At 34.9% G+C, this 18,868-nt stretch overlaps 1 protein-coding gene across 3 annotated transcripts in view; it reads right to left on the reverse strand.

The window, feature by feature from the left end:
* PPHLN1 (periphilin 1) overlaps positions 1-18,868 on the reverse strand; it is a 74,229-nt gene that overhangs the window by 42,846 nt on the left and 12,515 nt on the right. For 2 of the 3 annotated variants that reach the window (XM_067314530.1, XM_067314522.1), the window contains exon 6: positions 1,862-2,118. In XM_067314530.1, the coding sequence (XP_067170631.1) occupies positions 1,862-2,118 (257 nt within the window). The remainder of the gene's footprint in view (positions 1-1,861; positions 2,119-18,868) is intronic. The other variant, XM_067314539.1, reaches the window with a different exon arrangement.

Here is an 18,868-nt window from a genome sequence, read left to right on the forward strand (position 1 = left end):
GACTGTGATTTTAAACAGTATTACAATATTTAAATGGACACAGTACTAATAATTTCAGCATGAAATAATATAACTACTCACATGCTGAAAATCCATTTAAGTAAAACAGAAAAGCAGAGTAAAACAGGCACATATGACATATGTCCCATTTTAAGTTCCTTTTAAATATGTGGTATGTGAGCTTACCTAAGACACAAATCATATTCAAAAACTATTCTAAAAGTTTTATTTAAGCCATGTATATCTTGCAAATAGGCCATTTTAATTCAGTTATCTACTGGAGCAATTTAGAAGTACTGTTTTCCAGGGAAGAAGCAGTTGTAAAGAAATAGGCCAGTCTGCAAGCCAACTAGTCTCTTAAAACCAATTTAAAGATGACAGAAAGAGATGTTTGACCATGGAATGAAAAAAAAAAAAAAAAAAGAAAATCCCAAACACCGCAGACCCAAATGTAACTATGTCTCTTGACTAGCATCATTTCTGGTTTGTGAAGATATCTGCCTCCACTTCACTACCTTGTTTTTCAAAACAAAGGAACACTACACCAGTGGTTTTGAACCTTCCTCTATTTCTGGACTCCTAATAGGCTCTAATAGGTCTATGGACTGTTTCAAAAATTCCATACACACAGACATGTAGCACATACATTTCTTGGTCATTTTTCACAGAGGCTGCAGCAGCTGTCCATTATCCCCAAGGCACTCATGGACTACAGGTTGAAACAAAACATTCTACATTATTTAACTTCATTCCTGTGAAAAAGGAACTTATTTCCTGTACAGAACATGTTTTAACATGTTTTCTTATTAGAGTTTAGTGCTTGAGTAATTCTGCCACTATACTACAAACACGTGATAGAAATTTGCTCAAAGTTGCAGGAAATCCCGGAAACATTCCACAGTTTTATATAGTTTCTCTCACCATTCTTTCCTGTTCCTGCTAATTATGATCTGCATATCTATAACCCTCCTGTAATTTTAGTCGAACATCTCAACTTCCTCTTCTGCATTTATGTGAATTTACATTTACATGAGTATTGCTGCAAAACATTAAAAGAATTTCTGTTGTCAGCTAGAGAGATAATTTGTCTTTCACCAAAGAGCAAAATAATTACTCAATATTTAAGCAATATTAACCAAACACCACAAGATCTTTTTTGATAAAAGGTGCTACATAACAGTCCAGTGTGCTGCCACAGAAACAAACAAGATACATATCAATGAACAAAAATTTGAATTAAGAAATCAGAGAAGACAAAAAATGCTGTCAAAATAAACAGTAGGTTTGTATAGCTCATCAAAAAGCATTTGCAGAAAGTAAGGGAAATCTAATCTGATTAATTCACAAAAGCTTCACAAACAGCAGTAGCTAAGATTAGGGTATATTTTAAAAATAATCAATTTAGCTTATTTTTGCAAGTTGTTTAGACACAAAAAGATCAAATATTTTAAAAACAGATGATTCATTAGCTTTCAAAGACTAACAGCTAAGCTTTTCAAAAGCAGAACATGCACAGTATAGTCTTGACTGAGATATGTTTTACATTGCTTTGAGGAAACCAAGATTTGAGACAATCTGAAAAAGACGACAACATACTATACTGGAAAGGCTGTGCAGCTAAGAGCTGTGCAGCCAGTGCACAAATGCTATTGAAATAATGCCTGCAGTCTCCCACATGAAATCTCTACAGATATACATAAGGGAACTGACAGTTCAATGAAACAACCAGAGAGCAGACAACACAATTGGAACAAAACATCTAGTGCCCTCATGTATAAGAGAATATGTAAAGAGAAAGGTCTTATACAATGGCAATCAGTTTCACCTCACTAACCAGTTTTCATTATTAATCCAGCATTACCTTGCTGAGAAGAAATATTTCTTTTATGTAAAGATGACATACTTCTGCTATGCTGGGACTGGTGGAAAGGATAGACTTTGCTTCTTTCAGGAGAGTAACTCCTACTGCTGACACTAGAGCCAGATCTGCTGTGTGGAGAATCCCTTCGGCTCACAGGCGATTCCCTGAAGAAAGGAGAGTCCCTCTTATGAGGGGATCGTTCTCTTATATAGTGGGAAGGATAGAAGCTTTTTCTTCTGAAGCCATCTCTGATATCCCTTTGAAAACAACAGAAAAATAAAAGTTACTTAGTTATCCTTACATTTTTTTGCAGAACAGCACTAGATAACAAAATTGCAACATCTTCTCTCTGATAAATACAAATTAGTTAACTGTCATCTGCAAAACAAGTCTGAAAATTGTCAACATCGTTAAAGTACTATGCAATGAATGGAAAACAAGTTAGAAAAATAGAAATAAATGAATATGTAATAGTTGCAATTATTTCCTCAGATTTCGTTCAACTACTTCATAGCTAGAGGCTACTTCCCTCCTACTACTGGATAATTTAGCTAAAACATAAAAAAAGAGAAAAACATTTGAGAAATTGAGATTTTCACATTTTATTTCTTCAAAATCACTCCAGAGTCTGCCTTATCTGGAACAAAGTCTTAATACTATGATAGCTAAAATGCACATGCAAGTATTACTCACATTATTCCACTATTTCTTCCATTCCATTTTTCTTTTACCCTTATTTTCAAGGGACTATCTCCCCCTTTTGATTTCACAAACCTTGCAGTGGGAAATATCATTCAGGCATCATTTTACATCAAAAAAAAAAAGACTAAAGAAAACTAAAAAATGCCAATCCTCATGCTTATGTATCTATCCAGGGCCAAACCTCGAATGAAAAATATGATGATTTATACCTACTAAAAGTCTGCTTCCTATGCAATTTACATGATATTCACTTTAAACTTTTCAGTAAAATGCCACACACACGCTCAATATTATATAAAACCAGTCTGATCTGAAAGCATAAATCTAGTAAACACCAAAACTTTCTAATAGATTTATATATTATTATTCCAGACCACACCCCAAATGTCCTGGTTACCTGATCGTATGTATGTTTGTATGTACATGAGTGTGCGCATGCAAAGATCAAAAACCAGAATCAAATTGCACTTTTCCTACAGAATCTCAAAGTTTACAAACATCCACATGAACACCAACTGAATCTAGACCAGTGACATTCATGTTGGTCAGAAGATACATAGTGAAGAGCAGCAAGTGCTTCTCAGCTCCTTTGACAGTCACAGAATTGCTAAGTAAAAAGAAAGATTTCCTAGCATTTATAGTAAGCCAAAATGCACCTTCTTTCATTGTTTTTCTCCTATTTTTCATTTAGGGCACTATTTTAAATAATCAAATGTCCCACAAAGATCTGGTGGTCCCATCTAGCAGTGTAGCTATAGCCAGTTTTCTGTTGGCGGAGAGAGGAGAAAAGACCTCTAGCGTACAATTCCTATAGCATGTTACAGGCCCGTGCTTGCAGTGGCTAACAAAGGGCTTCGGCACGCCCGAGGTGTTTGGGACTACCGAAACTACACAGCCAGTGCTGCACTAATACAAACCTTCATGACAGGCACTTGCACTCATGTGGTTTACACAGTGCTGGCTTACTTTTTGCACGGACAGCACCTCTACACAAGCAGTTCTGCTTCAGTGCAAGAAAATCCCACAGGCAACCTTTAGCTTCTGCTACAGAAGAAAATCATCTCGAGGTGGGAAAGGAGAAGATGCTCTCACATAAGCCAGTGACAATGCAGACAATCCTTCAACCTATTTCTCAAAGTAATTGCATTTTTCCCATTTTCTGTCAAATGGAATAAGATATCAGGTAAATAAAATGCATCTTTGTTTAGCAAATTTTAATAAGAAACTAAAGTCACAACAACTCAGTAGCTCTCAGCAACTCTGGTTTCCAGGAAAATACTAGTGAGGCAAAGTACAGTTTTACAGTTAAATGATTATTTCACTGTTAACAGGCCACAGGCCTTTTCTATGTATCTTATCTCACAGAAAAGCATATTTTATAGGACTACAAACCAAAACTGACACAAGACAATGTACATTACAACAGATTTATATCTAACAAATATGCTTTAAAAAAAAAATCAATATTCATTTCCTTTCTAAACACCTTGTCTTCTTCTTTATTGGGACCCTTTTTTCATCTCAACTGAGCCACCAGAAGAAACAGCTAAAGAATTATTAAGTATACAGTAGCCATTGTACAGCTGTGTGCATCAAAGCACACATCATCCCCAGATGCACCCAAGCTTAATCCTGCTTTCTTTCAAGGCCACAGAGCAACGTGCCCAGCTGTGAACCCTACTCTTCAGAAAATAGGTGAAATAACTGGAGACTTTCCCAGAGCAAGTAACCAGAATGATCAGAGATTGAGAAAATATGTTTAATGAAGAAGCAATGAAACCCCTTGGTCTGTTTAAGTCTAGGAAAAAGAAATCTAAAGAAGTTCAGATGAGTTCTCAAACATATAAAATGTAGTGTATAAAATTTTATAGCTATATAAAATAGGAAAGTAACACTTTATCTACAGTAAATGTATAAAAAGTTCAAGTAGCAATAGAATTAAACTGCAAAAAGGCAGATTTAGTTCTGACGTCAGGAATACTGAAAAGACTAGTTCAGCTTTCAACCAGTTTGCTTAGAGACTGTCTTCATAAGTGTATGCTTTTTATTTATTTACTTATTTTAAGAACAGGTCAAATATCTATCAGGAATGATTTAGGTACAGATGACTTTCTCTTCTAACTCTCTCCCTTTGATCGGATACAAAAAAACCCCATTGTTATTTGTTGACTATATCATCATTTCTATTGATTTTAAACATGCAGAGAATCTGACAAATCATCTCAGCTTTCGGAGATGCAGTCCAGGACAAAAATGAATTAAGATTAATTTTCAACATATAATTTAAAGTTTTGTATATTAGGGTACACAATGTAAGGGTACAAAATGTTAAGGTATGCAATGATCAGTATAAGGCAACTGAAAAAAATTTTTTTAAATGTGCAGTTAAGCAAAATGATAAAAAGTTTTGCTACAAAAATTCTGAGATTTAAAATGTCATTTGGTGCATTTGAATGTTTCTGTAACATACAGAGAGCTTTTGATTTTTTTTTTCTTTTTAAATAAAGCACAAGCTTTCTGGCAAACTGGTACACCACTTTTCTGCCCAAAGCACATTTTTACGGGCAAGTTATTAAGCCTCAGTATACAGAGAAGTTTATTATGGAAATGCTTACAGAGCCCCAGCTATTGCACACATATAATAAATGCTCTAATATCCACACAAGCTTTTACAAAATATCATTGAAACCCACTTTTAGACAGAAAAACAAAAAAAAAAGCCTCACTCTACAGGAATATAACTGAAATGCACAAAAAGTTAAAATCTCATGTTCATTTTTTGTCATTCATCACTCTGTGTTAATTAGTATGGGATAGGGTCCAGTTAAGAAACACTCAAGCTATTTACTGCATTAATCAGTTTCAGACAAGTTAGCAACACTACAGCATTTCTGATGTTTCCGCTAACGCAACAAACCACACTGAACAGAACAAAATAAGCATTGTTTTACTTTCACTTTTTTTTTATCCTTAAGCTAGCATACACCTGCAATTTGGTAATGAAGGCCCCAATTCAGCAAAGCAGTTAAGCACATGCTTAAGATTCCAACACATACTCAAAAGGTTTATTGAGCAGGGACTATTTAAGTAGAGATTCAAAATTTTTGCTCAACTGCAACTTTAAAATAGGGCTGTTTCCTTTAATAATGAATACAGGATTAATCCCTTTTATACCAGATCCCTCCTATAATTATACTTAGCCTTCACATTTCTTAAGTCCTAAAAGCACAAGTTAGTTTTCCCTGAAATATTTCAATGAACAATATTAGCATCTATATGTAGATTAATCTACATATCCTCCCCAGCCACAGAGGCCATTTCTCATGCGCTGAACAAAGATTGGCAACTCAACAGCACAGTCCTGGGGAGCAGAAAATTTAGTTTCCTTTAATAACTCATAGATGAGCAGTCTATTGGCTAGATAAAATGTCAACATAAAACCTGTACGTGGCCCATTCCATCTGAGGGATTATGGTTATTGTCACAAGACTTAGATGCTCTATTTATAGGCTGGGGCCTTGCCTAGAAGTAACTCACACAATTTTATAAAATAAATTGAGGAAATGATACATATCCCCCAAGATAAACAAAATGAAAAAAAAAAACCCTGAAAGAGGTGAGACTTGAACTTGAACCATGCTTCTTAACTCTATGCATTTTCACTTAAAGTACAGTATGGGGGGGGGGGGGGAGTAGGATGGGACGGACACAGAAAACCTTTCTTACCTTCCTCTACAGGACACTGCAGGAGCTAACGTGATTCAGATGAAATGCAAAGATTTAAGAAAATACATTGCATCCCAGACCTCATATTTGATATGTTAAACATCCAAAAAGCAAACATGAAGAGTCAAGAACACCTCTACTTCCAATTTGTTCAAAGTAAAATTTAGGTGGTAGAAAATGCCAGACAGCAGCAGCCTCTCTCCTAGAACTCATTTCCTTTCTTTCCAAAGTATGCAGTGCATAACTGCGCATTGAACCAACAATTTAATTCTGCTTTAGAGTTCACTTATAATCCTTTGTTTTTCTCCAAAAGATCTTTATGCTGATTTATCTTAAGCTAAAACAATACAATGAATTACACTATTGTAGATAATAAATATTCCTGGTTCTACTGACCTTCATTTGAACTCAAAACACATTAAAATGATGACAGACTTTTCATGAAAACTGGTTTTCAATGTTTCATGGTGGAGCAAATAATCACAGTATTTGCAAGTGACATTTGCATTTGCTTTAAATAAAATTAACATAATTAGGTATATTCAGTGTAATCTTATTAACAGCTTTTCACATGAAGGCAGAAGGAAACAACTATTACAAGACAGTGATAAATCTCATTAGGACAAGTATCGCTAGAAATAAGAAATATACATCAAGAAGTTGAAAGTACATAAGTGCTTCACAGTTTTCATTGCTGCATGTGGTACTGTAGAAGTCATCGTATGCTAACACTAAAAATCTAAGCTGATGGCACTTTTCCATCTTACTGAATATAAAAGCCATTAAAATCATTAGGTTTTTTTTCCCCTGGATGTCATGACAGATAGGGAAGAAAAACCAAGATGACTCGAGTACCACAATACCATTAGAGAGGACTGCATGTTACATCCTTTAATAAAATAGCTAAGCAATGGACTTCAAATGTAACTGGAAAGCAGATTACTCTCCTCTTTGTCCTGAGTTGAGAGCACCCTCTTTTCTACTTTCATCAATGATGCACTTTGGTAAGCTTGCTGGAAGATAAGCCCACCCAGTAAAAGTGTATCTAAACTTAAACACTCCATTATCTGATAGACAAACTATTGCCAAGCATAGAGGACAGAAGAACAATAAAGAAATAACAAAAAAGAAATAGAGTCCAGATAAACATTGATTTAATTTCCAAAGAATTAAGAGCAAACAGCTTTGTACAACTGTATGTTGAATAAAGACAAAAATATAATGTTAAGTACACAAATTAAGAGTAAATTAGAAAAAATAACTGCATTCAAATGCATGTGGTCTTGGCTTCTCTTCTTTTTGAAGGGAGGGTTAACCAAGTCCCTGTAATTTCTCTACAATGGAAAAGAAATCATAGGTCTAAAGTCCCAGAACATGTAATTCAAATCTTGTATATCAGTTTTATAAGCTTAAAATTGGAAGAAGGCCAAGAGGCAAGTTATGATATCTTCACATACTCTAGATTTTTCCCAATACCTTAACAGACCAGAGGAATAGATTATCATCATCACTTCTACAGAAGCTTCTAATGGGAGCCCAACTAAAAAGATCAGTCTTAAATGATTGCATAGCCTACTAGGTTAATCGGTAAATGATGACCCTTTCTAAATAGGAGCTTATATTGTAATTTCACCCCAGAAATGGGAAGAACTTTAAAAAGTTTCCCCGTAGTACAGTAGAGGTTAGGACCGATTGGATGGAGGATGGAAAAAATTCACAAGTGCTATACGAAGCGAGCATAAAGGTATTGAGAACAATCTTTTGTGGATAGTAACATACTATAAAATGTAAGTAAATAGCTCTGTGGAAATTTTTAAGTAGTCTTATTGTTTGTTTAAAAAACCATTAAATCGGCATAGAAAACAACATGAGACTGCAGAGAAAATAAGTGTTGTTAAGAGTCATGCAACCTTATATTGCCAGATTTCTAACAGAACAATTTTGTTTTTTTAAACATTCGAACTTCATATTGCTTCTGAAAAGAATAGCATACAATAGAAATGCCAACAGACCATTAACTTGACAGTCAGAGCTTGCCATAAGTAATTCAATGAAAGCAAACTTTTTTTTAAAAACAATATACACACTAAGCACCTGAAAAGAAAGAAGACTTTTGCACTGTATTCTAGGGGCATAAGTGAATTTTATGTTCAGCAAGCTATTATTATTTTTACCAAACATTATGTTTAATATTCTTAAACACAGCAATGCAGAAACTATGAAATATCTGTTAAAGGATTCCTTAAGGCTTTTCACTGGTATGCAGCAGAATGCCATTAGTTTATTGATATTTACCAGAAAGCAACAAATAATGTACTATATTAGAATATACTAATTTGATCAACTTTTGTGGTTAACTTTCTAATACTACCAATAAAAAGCTGCAAAAGGAAAGAGCGCATTGTGGACTAGGTTTGTAAGCAGTAATACTTTATGTCAGTAATACTGACATATAGTAGTACACTTACCACTATAGTTTTTTTTCCTCTTTCCAAATTCCTTAATGAGATGTATAAATCAGAAAAATGCTTCATTTTTCTCTATAAAACAGAAATATGCCCTGTTAATTTCTATCTTTTTGTACTTAAACGAAAGTAAATTTTGTAGCAATCAGCCAATCAGGTTTGATTTGCTTACCCCTAAAAAGTTTGCAACAGTCATTTGGTCTTCTGCACTGGAAATTTAAATTCTTTAATAGAAGTTACCAAGCTACCTTTGCTTTTGGGTTTCTGAAGCTAAAAATCATTATACACACACACAAAGAAAAATTTTCTGTACACAACTTATTTTTCCCTTTATTTGATCTCATTCCTTCTTTTCAAGTATCTACCAAGTTTGTTCAAAATGAGAAAGCCTTGAGTGAAGGCAGACATTTCCTCTCATACATCTACTCAGCTCAACATGCCTTTTTTTTTTCCTTTCTTTTTTTTCCTCCTCTTTTACAATCATCATAATATGCCTGAATATCTCCTTCTTTTTTAAGGTCATTTTTTATATATTGCAAACAGCACTTGCTTGAACACATTTAACACAGAGACAAACCATGTTATTTAGATAAATTCCTTTTGTAACTGCTGAACACTTTCAGTTATTTCAACAATATTAATAATGGCTAATTTGATAGTGCAGCTCCACAACAAGTCATACAGATTCAAATTGGTGCTGCTACAACAGCTACCTCCCCCACTCTTTCTCGACTCCGTATTCCTACTCCCTGCCTACCCTGGTACTGATGCTTTCCCTCAGGGAGCTAAACTGACAGAAAAATTATTTAATTGGTTTTGGTGGGGCAGCATGCAGTGCCAGCTCACTGAAGAGTGCAAACACGAGACAAACATTACCAATAACAGGGAGAGGGAAGGACTGCAACAGCACCAATGTAGATAGGTTTAAACTGCTGTGGAACTGAATTTTACTATAGGAAGATCAGACTTCATGGCTTTTATTTATTTATTACTATTATTCAATGGAATAATAGTCCCTCAGGCTGACATTTAGACTAGCTAAAGTTAGCAGCAAAAAGACTCAAAGTGGTTACATATTAACATTTTTTCTAAAAATAATACACACACATACCCAAACTATACTGAAAACACAATATTCTGGCCATGACTAATAAACAGATTCAAATATAAAATTTCAAAAAGAAAACTGTTTAAGGGAGACAAGTCTTAGTGAGGAATAAATAACGGTAAGTGAATAGAAAGTTTCTGAAGATCATTCACTGCTTATCCTCTCAACTTCAGCCTTCTCTGTTACCGTAACCCTTCGCCTTACTCAACAGCCATTGCGCAAAATTCTTCCAAAAATGCATGCAGTAGGATAAAAATCATAAAACATATGCTTAGTTTCTATCTCATCAAACCTGAATTGGTCTGAATAAGTCAATGCACTAAAAACTCTTTCTTTTCCATTTTATTTCCAAATGGCATATACATGCTCTTAAACATAATTTCCAAAAATACTTAAACATACTAGAAAAGTTAGGATTTCAGTAAGCACAAGGCAACTGTTAAGAATCAAATTTCTGAACAGAAAGACATTGCTGTGACATGCAGCAGTGCTGTGTCAACCATCAATATTCACTTGCACTTAAACAAAAGCATTTCTTATCAACTCAGAAACGAATATCACAAAGTTTCACATGCAAGGGAAAGAATCTTGTATGATTACATAAATATATATCAAGAATAAACATCAAGAAAAATTATTATGCAAAAATAGAACCATCTTTTTTAAAAACAATAGCAACTGCATGAGATCATTGAATTGTTTTATTGATAAATTCAGACACAGATCATAATAGACTCGCTAGCTGCTACATGTGGAAATGTTACACCAAGAATCTGCTCTTTGCAAAAAAAAAAAGAGCTAGGCAACTTATGTTCACTTAAAGAAAAAATATCTAAGCAAAACTATCCTAGTACTCCCACCCTGTCACAGTGGGAATTAAATTCCCTGAAATTATTATTATGTTTCAAAAATAACAAACAGCTCCTTGGAACCTAACAAATGAAGTATTCACCATCTTAAGGGAAATCACATACAACTCCTCTGCGACAACGCTCCCTGTCCTGAGAGAGCCAGGACTACATTCATTAAGCCAAATCGTTGGCTCGTTGTTGAAGCACTTTAGTTAGGTGCCCAACTTAACAGGAGATGTCTGGACTCAAGAGAGATTGCCTTCCCTTTTCCTCCCCACTGTCTCTCAGTACCTAGCTGTTCTTCTATATATTCCCTAGGAAATCTTTCCAGAATAATCAAGTCCTATCCATGGGAGTTTGTCTCATTATTTCCCAAAAGAGTATTAAGTTGATAGTTTCATACCATCTACCACATGACTATTATGATAGCTACAAAAAAGGACCTATCGCTATAAATGGGCCTGCTTTTTTCTAGTCTTCTTTGAGGTGAGCTCTTAGCCAAGATCTCACACTGTACAGGTACATAATCTCATCTTTAGGCAAGTTGCCCATTTATACAATGTAAACAGAGGATCTCCTGACAGTCCTTTAACATTACGTAAACATCACTGATAAAAAAGAAAATCATTTTCCAAACAAGTGACTTAGTTTTAAGTAACAAATCCATGATGTTATTATGAAATTTAACTGAATTTCCACATGCTATGGATTTTTTCCCGATATGTAGATCATAACATATTTACTGATAGCTGTAATAAACAATTTTCAAGCAATGAGCACTGTTTAAAAACATATAAGTAATGATACCACTTTCGTATGCCACTGTAAGACCTTACATGGACTGCAGTGGGAAACAAAGTTACACATGCAGCAAGCCATGGTTCCTTAAAACATAATGTTGCTTTGGATCAAAAGCAAGTGGTCAAAATTCATGATAGCAATTGAGAATTGTCACGATGAGAATCTATTTTTTATGTGTAACCAAAAAATTATTTTCCTCAAGCAATAGGTTGATTAACATGTATCCAGTTCAGGTCATTAATATGGCTTCCAAGTATGAAGGGAAAATAAACTTGGTGCAAAAGTGTTTAATTGTTGTCAATTGAATACAATACTTACAAGTACTACCTAACTATTCTTCATTCAACAATTCAGACTGCATTTTTAAGAGTATCAGAACTTTCTTTGACGAAATTCTGACTACCCACCTTTAACACAAAGTAAACTTTATCAACTCTTCAGAGAGTCATCACACAAAGACTATATTTAAATGTAGCAGAAACATGCAAGGAAGCATTGTCAAAGTATAAGAAACACCATACACATAGAATCACAGACTGAAATTACCTGTTTGTAATTACGTTTTTCAGAAGCCAAGCTTACCCACTTACAGCTCAACTTATGGGTCTCAGCAGGAGTTAAAAGTAAGATTTAGAACAGTTCTAAGTTTCATACAAAGAGAAAGCCCTAATGTGTGATGCTATGTATCCACAAGCTCAGCAGGACAAAAAATAAGAACTTTCAGTTAGTGGGAAATTCTGCTAACTTGACAATTTCTGTATAAGAGAAACTTTGAAAAGTTTTGATTAGAAAAACAAAGCTTCCATTACACCGTTCCCTAATGAAATAGAATAGCCAGACCTCTCTATTACCCACACCAGTCAAAGGAGTCTCCCACTAGCTCAGACTCTTATGGGAAGTTGCAGGGTCCTGGCTGAATGGCAGGAACACTGGCACTGACCTCAGCAGCTCATCAGGAAGAATGATTAAAAGAAAAAGAAATTAAATGCTCAATACAGCATACGTTAGGACTTTGGAGTTTAAACCCTCCCCCCAAACTCTGATGGGAATCCTTTCAGCAATTAAATCTGAGCTCTGCAAAATCCCTTAAGAGGAATAAAATTATCCACAAGGAATTTTTGAAAAAGAAAATATTTTTCAGAATCAGAATGAGCACTTCTGCAAAGAAATAAAAGAAATCTTCAGGAAAGATCACACCTTACAGTTATGCAAATGAAAATATAAAAAAAATATTCAAAAGCAGTCACTCAAGTACTATTAGTTCAATAGCAGAAGTAATCTTGCAGAAGTAATCTTGCAGAATAACCCTACTACTAGCTGGAACAAGCAAAAACATACAGTTAAAAATAAGAGGAATCTTCACCTCCTCCACATATTTTTACATTGTGGAGTGTGGGAACAAAATTCTAAAACTGAAAGCCTCTCTATCAGCCTCCCTTCTTCTCCCCAGTCTCTCAAGTGACAGAGTGACAGCTGCCTTGCCTTGAATGACATTTCTAATATGATTCTAGATCAAGCCAAGCAGGTCACACCAACATAAATAATATCAAAAACTCAATTTGACACAATTTTCTTAGTAAGAAAACAGCCTAATAAAGTTATGTCAGCAGAATCAACCACAAGTGATTACACACACAGAACCCAGAGACTTTAAAATTAAGTTAAACAGGGGAAACAGACTCATCATGGAAATATAAAAAGGCTTGTCAGAACTGAAGTTTTCTTGCATTCAGTTGCACTGACCTGTCATAGTGCAGAGTCTTAAACAGTTCTTAACTATACACAGCCTCCTGTACAAGGCAGTTTTGAAATCCTAAGAGTGATATCTGCTTAAGATCTGAGTTCTTCAAATCCACTCAAAAATCTGTGATCCAAAGGAACCTAAAGCATTAGTAATATATTTAGATGCATGTAATTTTTGGCTAAGTACCAAAAATCAAATTCTCAAACAAAAAAAATCTGTTTGCATATATATCGGTTGTCCCAAGTACAAAATAGCTAGAAAAGAGGTGGAGCAGAAAACATTTCAAAGGAAATGGAGCAACTAACGAATCAGTAACACTGCTGCATATGACACAAAGTATAACACAAAGTCATTAACAAAGTCATTAACTACAAAGTGTAAAATAAAACCTACTTGTAAAGTACCTATTGACTGTTATCTTGTTTCAAAAGGTTCCACGCTCCAAAAAAAGAATTCAGAAGCCAAGGTAAACTAGGTTAGCTAATGGCCTAATACAATGGGTCTTCTGAACGAAAACGAGAACTCAGCAGACAAGTCCTTGTCTAGCGTTGTGGACAAGTACATTGAATCTACCACAATGACATATTATAAGGAAACTGTAATTTAAGTATATGAATAAACACAAGTTACTCTAGTAGCTTGTGTGAATACCCAAGACAGTCAATGTTCTGGCAAGGTTTGAGTTTGGGGAATTCCCTCCTCCCCCCGCCCCAACCAAGAAAAAAGCACGTGTTAACAAATACAATTAGAACTCTATTTATCAATCTCTGTCAAAAGCAAGACTATTTTCTTTGGGAGACTGCCACATTGATTTCCCTTCACACATGCTTTTTAATAAAGAATGAGGTTCTTGTATAGTGTCCCTTAAGACCTGTCAACTATTGCAACAGAACAGCAGATTTATGTACATTTTTAGCACCATCTCATAAATCCCTTTGGCTAAGTTTTTCTTCTATAAGCAAGACAAAGATCAGTTTACATTATATTGTGGGAGGTCTTCAGGCTTTGGATTTAAACTTTCTTACAATATGTTGTGTTTTAAATTAACATAAAATATTTAAAACATGTTCACTGTTTCACTTAATTCATTGAAATACTTGGGGGGGGGGGAAGAAAACAAAAACCCTACCCCCTTTAATTCAAAGCTGATTGCAGAAGTGATTATGTAAAGATAACTGCCTTGGCCTATGACATGTCTGGAAAAAACTCTCATAGAATCCTAAATATTAAATCCTGCTTTAAAGACATAAGAGTCAGCAGCCCTTAGCTTCCATATGCAGAGACTCTTACCAAGGGTTTCGGTTTAAAACAATCATTCTTACCAAAGAACAATTATTTTATTAATGCAAAAATCTTTAGACCACTCCTCTAGAGTATCCTATCATCGCATACTGCACCAGCAGGAGGTGAATCACTAAATGAAACAGTAGTTCAAGCAGAGATCAGAAAGCCAAGACTGCTAGATCTCTATCCCCCACTTGGCTACCAATTTTCTCCATGACCTTGAGTAAACACACTAATTTCTGTGAAGGTTTGCTTCTCTACAAAAATGGGGGTATATTATGCTTTACCTCCTTAAAGACATAACTGGAAGTTTAATGTTCAGAAAGCCACATATAGCATTCAGATGAAAGGCAATGTGCCATTGATTTAAAAGATTTCTGAAACAAAATATAGAACTGACTGAAGAATCTCAGTTGTTCTCAGATCACTAGTTGCTTAAAGTGAAGTCTCCGCATTTTCCCCAGACAAATTTGTTTCATTTCTACCATTCCACATTGTTTTATTTCTATTTAATACAAAATGTGCCCTATGCCCTGCAGATCAGTAGATCTGTTTTATATACACAAATGCATTAAGAACCAGACTAAGACTACTTCCTAATTTCACACATGCCATTAAAAAAAAAAAAGTAGTAGCAGCAGCAAGTTTTCTTCATTAACAAATGAAAACATATCCATATCAATAACTAGAGAGAAGATACTCAAAGTCTCCTATCTGAGCCACTTCTCAGGAGTCTATATTATATAAACCACCATTACTATTGATTCAGAATACTTTTTCTACACATATTGCAATCCTTACTTTAAAAAAATGGACCTTGGATAACTTTAAGTAGCAAATTTAATGTACATATAGCTGGGATTTACAAGTGCATCATTTTCCAATTTCTCTTTGAAGATGAGTCTTATTCACCTTACATTGCCAAGTTTCATGTATTTGATAATTAATGAACTCAGTTTGGTGAAAACAAGGATGAAATAATCCTCTGAGCACTCAAAAGAGTTAAAATTCAGTATGACTAAAATGAAACAGCTAATCTTCTAAAGCATTTCACACAGAACAGTTTATCTGAATTTAAAATAATGAGCTGGTTCGTAAAATCCATTGCTATGAGGCCCATTGAGAAGTACTGTATCACTAGAGTTCGTCGACACAAGCAGATTGTTCCCTGCAACTTTTCCAACAATGTGACATTCATGAAAAGAATTGGGCCAAATGCTTCGAATAACCCAGGCAGACATAACATTAAAGACAGGTAATAATACAGCCCTAGAAGAGTGATCAACATCACAAGTCAGTATATGATAAATGTACAAAAAAGTCATGTGTTATCTGAGCTCTGCTCAGCTCATAAATTATAAGTTTCACAATTCTTATAGCATCAGCATTCAAGACATTAAAACCGCATCTTGTGTGCAGATAATTCTCTGTTTGCCAAGCTGAAGGGATTCTGCTTTGATGTACAACGTACAATTCTTTATACTTGCCAAATAAGCTTGAACCAAGTGGCACAGAACTTTATCAAATCAAACAATGACCGTAAGGTTACACAAATCACATCAGTTCCCAGAGTTCAGAAATTCAGAAAGAGTTCCTTAGATCAGCACAAGAAATCTGGGAACACTTTTTGAAGTCTACACACAGCACATTCTCTGAATTCTTTTATTTTTTATATAGAAAATATGACATTATGGTTAAAACAAATAAAGCTGTGATCAGGATAGCTGTTCACTGAGCAGGGATCAAAACAGGGCTAATGACTCTCATGAAGTGAGTGGTCCAGAAAAGAACAAAATGACCAGTGATGCTCTGCTCAGTGGTAGACTACTGGCAAGTGACAGCTGCTTAGAAACTGGATAAGAAGAAAAATAAGAAGAAAGAAAAAAGAGGAGAGAGAGAGGAAAAAAAAAAAAAAAGATGGCTAAGAACCATATATTGGATGTGGCTAAAGAATAAGCTCATGAGGAATTGCTACTGGTCAGCTCACATATTGCAGCTCAAGCCACAGTTATATGGCTGCAAAGTGAGCATACCTTTCTTATTTTTTAGGCAAAACCAAACAGCTCTATAAGAAAACAACAGATGGTTTCTTCAGCATCAAGGAAATTTTCACCGCCCAAAATTCCATATCATTGAAGTGTTTCCTGATATTCAAAGTAAGCAGCTTCTTTCAATTTGGGAGAATACCAATTGATGTTTTCCATCATTTCAAAGAAAGAAGATAAGTGGAAAAAATAGGAAAAAAGCAAGAGATTAGAAACCTTTTTCTTTTTAAACTTAAGTTGCCAAAAATCAAATTGGGAAAATGTGAATTGTTAATGTTTAAGAGAAAATGCTAAACATAGTATTGACAACAGCTTCTTACAGCACATTTCTAGCTGCTGAATGAATTTTTAAAAATAAGGAAAAAAAAATTCAGTTTGACTATTTATGTCAGGTAAAGAGCTATATTTGTCACAGTATAGTAATTGTACTGATTACAAAATCCCATTAACTTTACAAGTCTTCTGGGTATCTTTAGTTTCACAAATCTAACTTCACACTATGTTTCAGCCATGTTCCATGCAACATTTTAAAAGTATTTCTAGTTAAAAATAATCTTAAATCCCTTTTCCTACCCCAAAGAAAAAAGCCAGTTTATACACACTCCTTGAGAACTTACAGAAAGTAGCTTTCATCACATCCAAAGAGACAGCTTTGTCCTAAAGAATCATTACTGAATCTTATGTTTTATAATGCAAATGTTTTCAGAACAAAAGATAATTAGGAGTTTTTACCACAAGAGATAACATATACTGAGTACTGTACTTTGATTTCCTCTGTTGAGATCCACTACATAGCTCAATAGCAAACAATATGCAAAAAAAATCCTAATTATTGCCAAGCATGCAATGCTACCAGTGTTTAGCAGTCTGATCACAGGATTTGATATCCAAGAGTATTCAGACTTCTGACATGCTAGAGTGTATTTATATAACAAATCAGTACAGCTTCATTCAATTATAAATACATCCCCACACCCTCAACTGAACCAAAAATCTCTATGAAGTTCTTTCATATTCTTATAGCTATTGTGTAACAGTTATACATTCTAAAATGTGTAATAAAGACTCAAACAAGACTACCATGCAATAAATTATTAAAGCCTTCAACAAAACAGACTGAAATTTTATACTCTCATTTTTAATGGAAGAAATCAAGAAGAAACATTTAAGAGAATCTTTTTGACCACTGGGTGCCACTCTTGCTCTGTGTAAAATGAACTGCCTGGCACTAACTCAGTCCCTTTTTACAGCTTTAAACAACTGCAATTCTTCTAAACAGGAGAGAAGAGATGAAAGAATTTTCACACAAGTTGCTACAAACTACTTCTTGAAACCCTTTACTGTTGCTTCTAGCCTCACGGAAACAAGTTTGAGAGAAGTCTAAAGCAGACAATCCCTTACAGTACGTAAACTCCTTTTCTGTGAAATTACATAATGATCTGGTTATGCTATGTCTAAATTGTCATATTCAAAGGAATATATATCTATTGCAATTGTGCAGCCCTGTAATATGGTATTGCCATTGCTAGTAACAGGCCATAAGCTTTGTACTGAGTTTGCAATGCCTCAACTCTGAGGCTTGTCAGGCTTGCTCTGTCTTAATGTTTCTTGACCTGCCTGCAGTTTTATTTCACTTGGTGTAGCTGAAAAAGCTATTTCTTTTAACTGACCAGGTGTCTATAGCTAATGTGTTTTTCTTCTGTTTATCTTTGTATGGTACAACCATAGCTTTATACAGATAGCAGCAACAAGGAGTTAGTCTATGTAGAACGAGATATTTACAACTAACCCAATGATGTAGCACACAGAAATACAGGCCTGCTAAGATAGCAGAGGCCTTGAGAAGTGGAAATACAGGATGTGGCTTAGAGGAAGCACAGGCACGGGATGATAAGAGATAGGGGCACAAGCCTGGCACTGAAGACTCTTTGGCACAAAAGAGTTGTTTTGCACAACTCATCAACAATCAGTTGGACAAAACTGGTTTTAGGGGTAACAAAGAAACAGTATCTAACATATTTAAGATGCATCATCTATAGTAAATTTGGACATAACGTGGAGCTGTAGACCAATGAAAAAAAAAAGCATAGGTGTAACAGCATGTTAGCAAATATATAAAAATGACCTCAAGTGGATCCTAGCATGAGGAAGAAGAAACAATCAACATGAACATCATATCCCTCCCAGCAAAGGATTACAGATGCTGCAGCTCATCATAACACCCCCCACATACACCAGAATGAAACCACCACAGTTAGGACCCAGAGGAGCAGGGGAAGGG

This window comes from Apteryx mantelli, chromosome 1 (genome assembly GCF_036417845.1).
Source record: "Apteryx mantelli isolate bAptMan1 chromosome 1, bAptMan1.hap1, whole genome shotgun sequence".
In the NCBI taxonomy this organism is placed as follows: domain Eukaryota; kingdom Metazoa; phylum Chordata; class Aves; order Apterygiformes; family Apterygidae; genus Apteryx; species Apteryx mantelli.